The 9,279-nt window shown below is 43.1% G+C and overlaps 1 protein-coding gene across 1 annotated transcript; it reads left to right on the top strand.

The window, feature by feature from the left end:
- Nucleotides 1-5,988: 5,988 nt before the first annotated feature.
- On the top strand, nucleotides 5,989-7,314 carry LOC102976498 (zinc finger protein ZPR1-like). The gene is given in 3 exon segments (XM_055087394.1): nucleotides 5,989-6,079; nucleotides 6,082-6,398; nucleotides 6,400-7,314. Coding segments are annotated over 3 exon segments (1,323 nt in total).
- Nucleotides 7,315-9,279: the final 1,965 nt, after the last annotated feature.

Consider the following 9,279-nt stretch of genomic DNA (forward strand, 5'->3'; position numbering starts at 1 on the left):
GGCATTGTGTTATATAATAACCAAGGTACCAAGGTGAGTACATGGTGGACTTCCAAAAAAACATGAGAAGATAGTATTCTTTACTCAATTATTATGTCATAAGTGAATAATGCACTTTCTGGATGATCCCATCAAACTTCAGAGTTTCATATATCACCTCTGTGCTGATAATTTCCAAGTTCATATACTCAGCACTGAACTCTCTCTTGAGATCCAGTTATTATATATTATTGACTGCTTAGATGTCCAATATGATTCTCAAATTTAATAACTGCAAAACAGAACTACTGATCTGTTTTCCTCTAGTCTTTTAGGGCTCTTCCACTTAGTTACTCAAGTCAAAAACCTAGGAGTCTTGATTCTTTTTGTCCCTCATTATCTACATCCAATTCATTAGCTAGTCATATTGGCCTCATCTCCAAAGTATACTGAATCCATCCACTTACTTCCAGCTACACTGCTACCTTTCTAGTCCAAGTTACCATCATTTCTCACTTAGACTATTACAATAGAACTGCTCAGCTGGCTTATACCCACGACTCTCCTAGATTAAGTCTCATTAGAGCAAGCTGCTTAAAACTATCCCAAAGACTCTTGATGCGTTTAAAATAAAATCAACACTCCTTACCTTAGCCTATTAATTCTAATTTGAACTGTTTCTCTCTATCAGTTGGGGCTCAATCAAAGAAGAGATCCATTATGAGTGATACAGAATAAGATTTATCGTAGAGGTTTGACACTCACTGGGCAATGTGAGAGCTAGTAAAAGAGTCTGTAAGGATGTTGTTCCTATATCTGATGCTGCGAAAGGAAGGAAGAACGTGAAGTGAGGGAGGGCAAGAATGAGCTGAAACCTTCAAGGATAGTCTAGAAGCCATGAGAATGAACTAGAACTTGTGTTTGTCTCAATTTCAATGACGTGAGTGACCTGCAGAAAAAGCTGATGCTCTTCATCATGGCTTTGCACACATACCTGGCCTACATTTAGGAGGAACTGAAGGAGACCCAGCAGCAGCTGGAGTACCTGCAAGCTCAGCTGCTGTCCCATGACACCACCGTGAGCCAGCAGGTCAGAGACAATGTGTGTGAGCTGCAGGAGAACATGATCCTACACATGGACCTTCTGAACACAGATGTGACTGCTGCTTTGCTTACGTCTTCCAAATCTCATGCAAGGGTCTCCCCTATTCAGAATTATATAAGGAAGGCAAGGCTCCAAGCTCCAGCTCAGGTAGGTTAACACAGTATAAGCCTACCACTAGTCACCTCTTGTGAATCTGGCCCAAATACACCTCTTTTAACCATACTTAAATTATAAATAATGACAGTAGAAAAATTATGTTTCTGCCTAATCTTTCTAGCTGAGTCACCCTCTCTGTTTGATATCTTGTAATTTAAACACTGAGATATAAGAAGTGATTTGCTGATAAATGTTTAGTTAACGAGTTCTCTGAGGAATTACAAACCATGACGCATACTGTTTGCCAGTTTCCATTGTATAAATATTCCCACCATGCTCAATTTCATGGCACCAAATGTGATATCACTGAAAGCAGAGTTGAAAAGAAATACATAGTAGCACATCAATATGTTGTATTTCCATTACTCGGCCATAAAAAAAAGAATGAAATAATGCCATTTGCAGCACATGGATGGACCATGTTAGAGATTATCATGCTAAGAGAAGTAAGCCAGACAGAGAAAGACAAACATCATATGATATCACTTATATGTGGCATCTAAAATATGATACAAATGAACTTATTTACAAAACAGAAACAGACTCACAGACACAGAAAACAAACCAAAGGGAAAAGGAAAGGAGGAGGGATAAATTAGGAGTTTGGGATTAACAGCTACACACTGCTGTAGATAAAATAGATAAACAACAGTAACCTACTGTATAGCACAGGGAACTATATTCAATATCTTGTAATAACCTATAACAGAAAAAATCTGAAAAAGAATAATATATATATATGAACTGAATCACTTTGCTGTACACATGAAACTAACACATTGTAAATCAAGTACACTTCAATAACAATATATATATTATATATGTATTTTATATATTATATATGTATTTTATATATATAATATATATAATATATTATATATATATAGTATTCCCACCTTACAGATACCATATATATAAACAACCTCCAGAGTACAAACAATAGTAAAATGTAATATACCTAATTATAAAGTGATGAGTTTGGGGTATTTGTTACCATTATTTTAATGTAATTTATTTAATTATAAGTTTAGATAATTTAATTTCATATTGACTCTGCTAAGTAGAGAATAGCTATGGCAGAGGATGGCACTGAAAGGTATTTGGGAAGTGCTTGGTGAAGATAATCAGTCCCTAGCAAGGCAAATATCTTCTCAGGGAGAAGAAGGGCTGCCTCTGGTGAGAGAAACTCAGCATAATTTAGTGGTTAAAGAGCCCTAGCTTCACGAGAATTTTCCCATATATCTTTCTCTCAATTTTCAGGGTCCCATTCCTTCCCAATCAAAGCCCTAAATTGACACAAAAGACCTTGAGAGATTGGGAATTCAATTTATCCTGCTATTTAGCCATATACAAGCTTAGACTTTGGGGGTGTTTGTTTTCAGAAATCGCAGTCCTACAGCTACAGGAGATAAGTGGGTTTTTTTTATAACAGTAATAGAAGTTATCTGGAAATTTGAAGCCCTATACTCATCATTTTCTTTCTACCTCTATTCCAGTGCATATATAAGCAACCACTCAATCCCATTTCACTCCCAATTTTCATTATAATGTTTTACGGCAGGGCTTCCCTGGTGGCGCGGTGGTTGGGAGTCCGCCTACCGATGCAGGGGACGCGGGTTCGTGCCCCGGTCCGGGAAGATCCCACATGCCGCGGAGCAGCTAGGCCCGTGAGCCGTGGCCGCTGAGCCTGCGCGTCCGGAGCCTGTGCTCCGCAACGGGAGAGGCCACAACAGTGAGAGGCCCGCGTACCAAAAAAAAAAAAAAAAAATGTTTTACGAAAGCAAATACTTGATCCCCTAAGGGTCTTTTGTGGCCGCTGAGCCTGCGCGTCCGGAGCCTGTGCTCCGCAACGGGAGAGGCCACAACAGTGAGAGGCCCGCGTACCAAAAAAAAAAAAAAAATGTTTTACGAAAGCAAATACTTGATCCCCTATGGGTCTTTTACAGACATTTGATTACAGGTAACTACAGGTGGTAAGATTATTAACTGTTTACCTCTGCACGCTATGAACTACCAGTGTCTCCTTTACCACTGGAAACAGGATTATTATGTCTCTAAATTTAATCAGATCAGAGAAACAATTCCTGAGAATAAAGAACTAATTCAGAGAACCAATTCAGAAACTCTTCCTTAGGGTCCTATTTTTCTGGAACCACTTCCTGTACCAAATTCTGTGGAGTTAGGGTTTGATCAAAAGCTATTACACAAGTTTGACCTTAAGCAATTGCAGAAGGTGGTCAAACAGTCTATATAAGGTTGCTGCTTCCATACCTGGTACCTCGCTCAATGTTAGCAAGGCCGGTAATCTGGAAGAAAAGATAGGTGGAAGAGAGCAAGGACTAATGTGAACTTGAAAGAACAAGCTGGACACCGAAAGTATGAACTTGGAGCCCCCTTATGTTTCTCACTACCTCCAGGCCTCCAACTTGGATGATATGGGTGATCTGCGGGAGAAGCTTGCACCTTCACCATACAAACACGTGGTCCAGGATTCAGAGACACTTAGGGAGCAGTCTGGAAGGAGCTGGAAGAGCTGCAAGCATGCCTGCCACCACATGCTGCTAAGGTGAGTCAGCAGATCAGCAACAAGAATATGGGAAATGCAACAGTGCCAGATGGTACACCAACCCTCTGCCTATAAACGTGGATACTGCTTTTCAAATGTTGCTATGGCCAACCCTAATCTGTAACTATATAGGGAAGGGAATTCTGGCAAATGTAGTTCCAGCTTAGCTAAACAGACAAGTACTAAATCACCACACTGCTCCACCTCTATGACATTGCACTCCACTACATCTTTCTGCTCTAAGAATATATAACAATTCATTTCCACCTCAGGGTCTTTATACTTTGTGCTCCTTCCACCTGAAGCACTCTTTCCCCAGATACTAGCATACCTAGCTTCTTCTCATCATTCATTTCTCCACTCACCTCTTCCCTTATATAAAGTATCTCTTGTTCCTGGTTGCCTTCTGTAGTGAACATTTTTAGTTACTTAGCCAGCATCAATTCCTCCCTCTTTCCTTAATAATAGCAGATAGACCTTTCCCAGGTATCTACCCACTCCCATGCAGCCCCTCTCTTCCAGCTCCAGAGATGGACCCTGATTGGTTTACAGTATCAGAAGATTTTATTCCCAGCCTCAGTAATTGATAGAGTGATGGGCAAAAGCCTTAAGTTAATGAATCTCAGTACCTTTTACTAAAATGCAGAAGCCCTGCTGAATATGAACAAAGACACATGGGACCCTGACACATGATTCCTGCTAGTAGACATCCTCCTACCCAGCCCTAAGGTGAAGCCTCTTCTGTGGACTACAGAACAGAAGGGTGAGAAAATTGGGTCAGTGTTAACACTGCTAATCTTCTAGATCAACTAACCCCCAACCCTTATTACCTCTGTATTTTCAGCTAAGTGAACCAATAAATTCCCATGTTGTTTAAGCCACTTTGGGGGTTTTTTTTTGTTTGTTTTGGGGAGTTTTTTCAATTGAATTATAATTGACACATACCTTTTTTAACAAAAATCATCGTAAATGATACAACCCTATCATACTGTACTGTTTTATTGTCTTCAAAGCAAGTGTTGCTATCTGTAATTATCTTGTTTGTTTACTGTTTGTCTTTTTTTTTAATGTCTGCCACCTCCACTAGAATATAAGCTCAATGCAAGTACAGACTTTGAGTATTTTATTCCAAACTCCTAGAGCAATGCCCAGCAAACCTAAGAATTCAAAAACACCTAAGGAATTAATGAGAAAACGGATCTCAATAGTCTTCTCTTTCTATGGAATGTAAAATATAGAGCAGGTACCAGTGCTGCCATCTAATAATGGTGTGTTTTAATTCTGTTGGGCCACCAATCCCAAATTTGCCTTTCTTTTGTTCTGCCTTGATCATTTTGTTTAGAGCTGAGCTCTACGTGGAATGGTTGTGAGTATAACATAATTGCTAAATGACTAGCATATCTGGCATTGTAAAGCATCGTGGGTGTTCAACTGAAAACTTATAGCTGATCATTGAGATTGCTATGTAACACAACAGCTCACTTTTTAATGTTTCTCATTTCCCTAAGCAGGAGGTACTGATTTTCCACTTAAGCATACCAAAAACACAGCCGCTGTTTTTCCATTAGAGTCTCTAAAGACTCTCTAAGAATTCATCAGCTGGCTGTGAGGGTTACAGTTTTGAAAAGGAAAGCAACAACAGAGCTAATCCATAGGAAGATAAAGAAATAAACCTGCTCATCCACCCTTAGGATTTATTTTCTAATTTTCCTACTGCTTTTCCTCACTTGGTTTTTACACAGCTTAGAAAAGTGGGTAGTACAAAGGGTCATAGTTTCCGAAACACATGCTTTCTCATGTAATCTGTAATGTGCCAGAAGACATGGGAACTAGAAGTGGAAACTCCAGAAACCCGGAAGTTATTGACATTGTGGAGGTACTAGATGCAACAATCGGCTTCACCATCAATTGTAGTGGTGGTGGTATTACTACTCCACCACTATTAATGGTAATAATGGCTAACATTTATCCAGCACTTACTATGGACTGCACACTGTGTTAAGGTCATCACAGATTTTAATGCATTTAATCCCCACCACAACTCTTTTGCAAATAATATTATTTATCCCAATTTTAGAGACAAAGAAACTAACGCAGAGAGAGATTAAATAACTCACTAAGAGGGGTGGGGCCAAGAGAGAGGGGCAGAAGACCAAAGTTGGGGCCTGAGCTGCACGTCGTGATGCTGGCAAGTGGGGCTGTGGATCCCGGGCTCCCGGGGGCTGCTGCCGCGCCCTCGTCCGTCCAGGCCCGACAGCCCGGGCCGGGGCTATTAGCCGGCCTATTAGCGCTGGTGACAAGGAGCAGCAGCCTACTGCGATCGAGTCGCTGTGCGTGAACTGCTACCGCAATGGCATGACGCGCCTCCTGCTCACCGAGGTCCCCTTCTTTAGAGAAACAATCGTGAGCTCCTTTTCCTGCAAGCAGTGTGGCTGGAACACCACGGAGATGCAGTCGGCAGGCAGGATACAGGACCAGGGAGTGCGCTATACTTTGACCGTCAGGGCCCAGGAGGACGTGAACAGAGAAGTAGTGAAGACTGACTCTGCCACCACAAGGATCCCAGAGCTGGATTTTGAAATTCCTGCCTTCAGGCCAGAAAGGAACTCTGACTACTGTTGAAGGATTGATCAGCCGTGCTGTCTCTGGCCTGGAGCAGGATCAGCCCACACGAAGGGCGAATGAAGAAGCCATGGCTGAAAGAATTGATGAGTTCATTGTCAAACTGAAGGAGCTAAAGCAAGTGGCCTCTCCTTTCACCCTGATCATTGATGATCCCTCCGGGAACAGCTTTGTGGAAAACCCACATGCTCCCCAGAAAGATGATGCCCTGGTGATCACACACTATAATCGGACTCTGCAGCAGGAAGAGATGCTGGGGCTCCAGGCAGAGGAACCAGAAGTGAAAACAGAAGAGGAAGATCTCAGAAACGAAGTGCTCCAGTTCAACACCAACTGCCCAGAATGCAATGCTCCAGCCCAAACCAACATGAAGCTAGTTCAAATTCCCCACTCTAAGGAGGTTATCATCATGGCTACCGACTGCAAGAACTGTAGCCATCGGACCAATGAGGTGAAATGTGGAGGAGCAGTAGAGCCCTTGGGCACCAGAATTACCTTCTACATCACTGATCCCTCAGATATGACTAGAGACCTGCTCAAGTCCGAGACATGTAGTATGGAAATCCCAGAGCTGGAATTTGAACTGGGAATGGCTGTCCTCGGGGGCAAGTTCACCACACTGGAGGGGATACTGAAAGACATCCGGGAACTGGTGACCAAGAACCCTTTCACACTGGGCGACAGTTCCAGTCCTGGCCAGACAGAGAAACTGCAGGAGTTTAGCCAGAAGTTGGACCAGATCCTTGAGGGTAACATGAAGACTCACTTTGTTATGGATGATCCAGCAGGAAACAGCTACTTGCAGAACGTGTATGCACCTGAAGACGATCCTGAGATGAAGGTGGAGCATTATAAGCGCACATTTGACCAAAACGGAGGGCTATGAGACAGGTCTGGCTTCCCAGCGGTAGGAGTGGGCGGTTTCCGGCCAGCCTCCAGCGCTGCTCAGACCGCGGGGTTATTTATTGCTATTGGAAAAGGCTGGAGTGGCCTCCCCACCAGGCCTTGCCCATGTGGGGAGGACACCTGGTCTGAGTCGGAGATCTGAGCACACTTTCTGAACAGTTTGTGACGGAAATGCAAGCCTCTTGGGTTACTTGACCTTGTTTTGGAGGATTTGAATTGGCCTGGGAAGAGACCCAGAAATGAACCATCGGGCATGTCACTGTCACTTTTTTCCTATCAAGTCTTTACCCTCCCTCCACACAGTGCTCTCTCATGTCGAGTTGGAACTCTGAAGAGCTGGAGAAGGTGGAAAACAGCTACGTCTGGAGTTTGGAAGTTGGTTTGGGTATATAAAATACTGACTCTCAACAGGAAGAGAGTCTTCTGAGGGGAGGGAGTCTAGGACAGGTGAAGAAGTTCTCATTAAAATGGTGGCTTTCAAACAAACAAACAAAAACTCACTGTCATTGTGCTAGAAGTTAAAGTAATATGCCATAAGAAAAGAGACTTGGGTGTAGGGGGAGGTCAGGGAACTATTGTCCTGGAATTAGATATAGCAGACATCACTGTTACTTGTGTCACATGACCTCTGTATGGGCTTAGACTCAACTACTGCCAGCATCCTGCTTCAAGCCTGAACTTCTCATCTTTCCACATTCTGCCAAGGACCTTCTCCCAGGTTGCCAGAGGTCACTTGGCCCTCTTTCTAGTGCAGCTGAGAAGCAAACACATTCAGGAGGCAACCGTCAACCGATGGGGGACAGAACTAGTGGATAAATGCCCTAGGCTCCATCTTTCAGAAGGGCAATTCTTCCCTGCCTCCCACTGACAGCTCTCTCCCACCTGCTTGCTGAATCACCTTCCAAGAAAACTACCTCTCCCCCAGGTCCTTTTCTTAGGCTCTGCTTTGGGGGAAGCCAACCATGACACATTTGATCCTTCTAACTAAATAAATGATGTAATAAACATAGTTTTAACCTCATCACACTTATCAAAATTTAGCAACATGCCCATTACATTGTTCTGATTGCTTTTAATAATTTGTTTTAAAAATCTTAGGAACTAGCAGATTTGGGGACAGAGAAATTGTGGGGCTTTTAAAAAGAACTATTTTTAGCACTTGCTGAAATATTTCATACTAAAGAGAAAATCCTTTCACTCAGCAAGACACTGATTAGATCTTTAGGTAACTGTTCCTATAGCAACACTCTACTCTGCAATATTCTATTATTTTTCAAGCCCACCTCCTCAACCGGAGACCGAGTTCATCACATATAGCCATCCTTTCCAACTCTGTCTTTCAATGAAATGCTTCTTATTTGTCAGCGTATGTCTACAATTTTCCCTTATTTCTTTCCACCTTATTTCAATAGTGAATTTAATTAGTTGAAAACATTTCACTAAAGCTATTCTGTATATTGGTATAAGATGTTTAATGGGAGATCGAGGCAAGATGGCGGAAGAGAAAGACGCGGAGATCACCTTCCTCCCCACAGATACATCAGAAATACAGCTACACATGGAACTTCTCCTATAGAACACCCACCGAACGCTGGCAGACGACCTCAGACCTCACAAAAGGCAAGAAACTCCCCATGTACCTGGGTAGGGCAAAAGAAAAAAGAATAAACAGAGACAAAAGAATAGGGATGGGACCTGCACCAGTGGGAGGGAGCCGTGGAGGAAAGGTTTCCACACACTAGAAGCCCCTTCGTGGGAGGAGACTGCAGGTGGCGGAGGGGAAGCTTCGGAGCCACGAGGAGAGCGCAGCCACAGGAGTGCGGAGGGCAAAGCGGAGAGATTCCCGCACAGAGGATCGGTGCCGACCGGCACTCACCAGCCCGAGAGGCTTGTCTGCTCACCTGCCGGGGCGGGCGGGGGCTGGGAGCTGAGCCTCGGGCTTCAG

This window comes from Physeter macrocephalus, chromosome 10 (genome assembly GCF_002837175.3).
Source record: "Physeter macrocephalus isolate SW-GA chromosome 10, ASM283717v5, whole genome shotgun sequence".
Lineage (NCBI taxonomy): Eukaryota > Metazoa > Chordata > Mammalia > Artiodactyla > Physeteridae > Physeter > Physeter macrocephalus.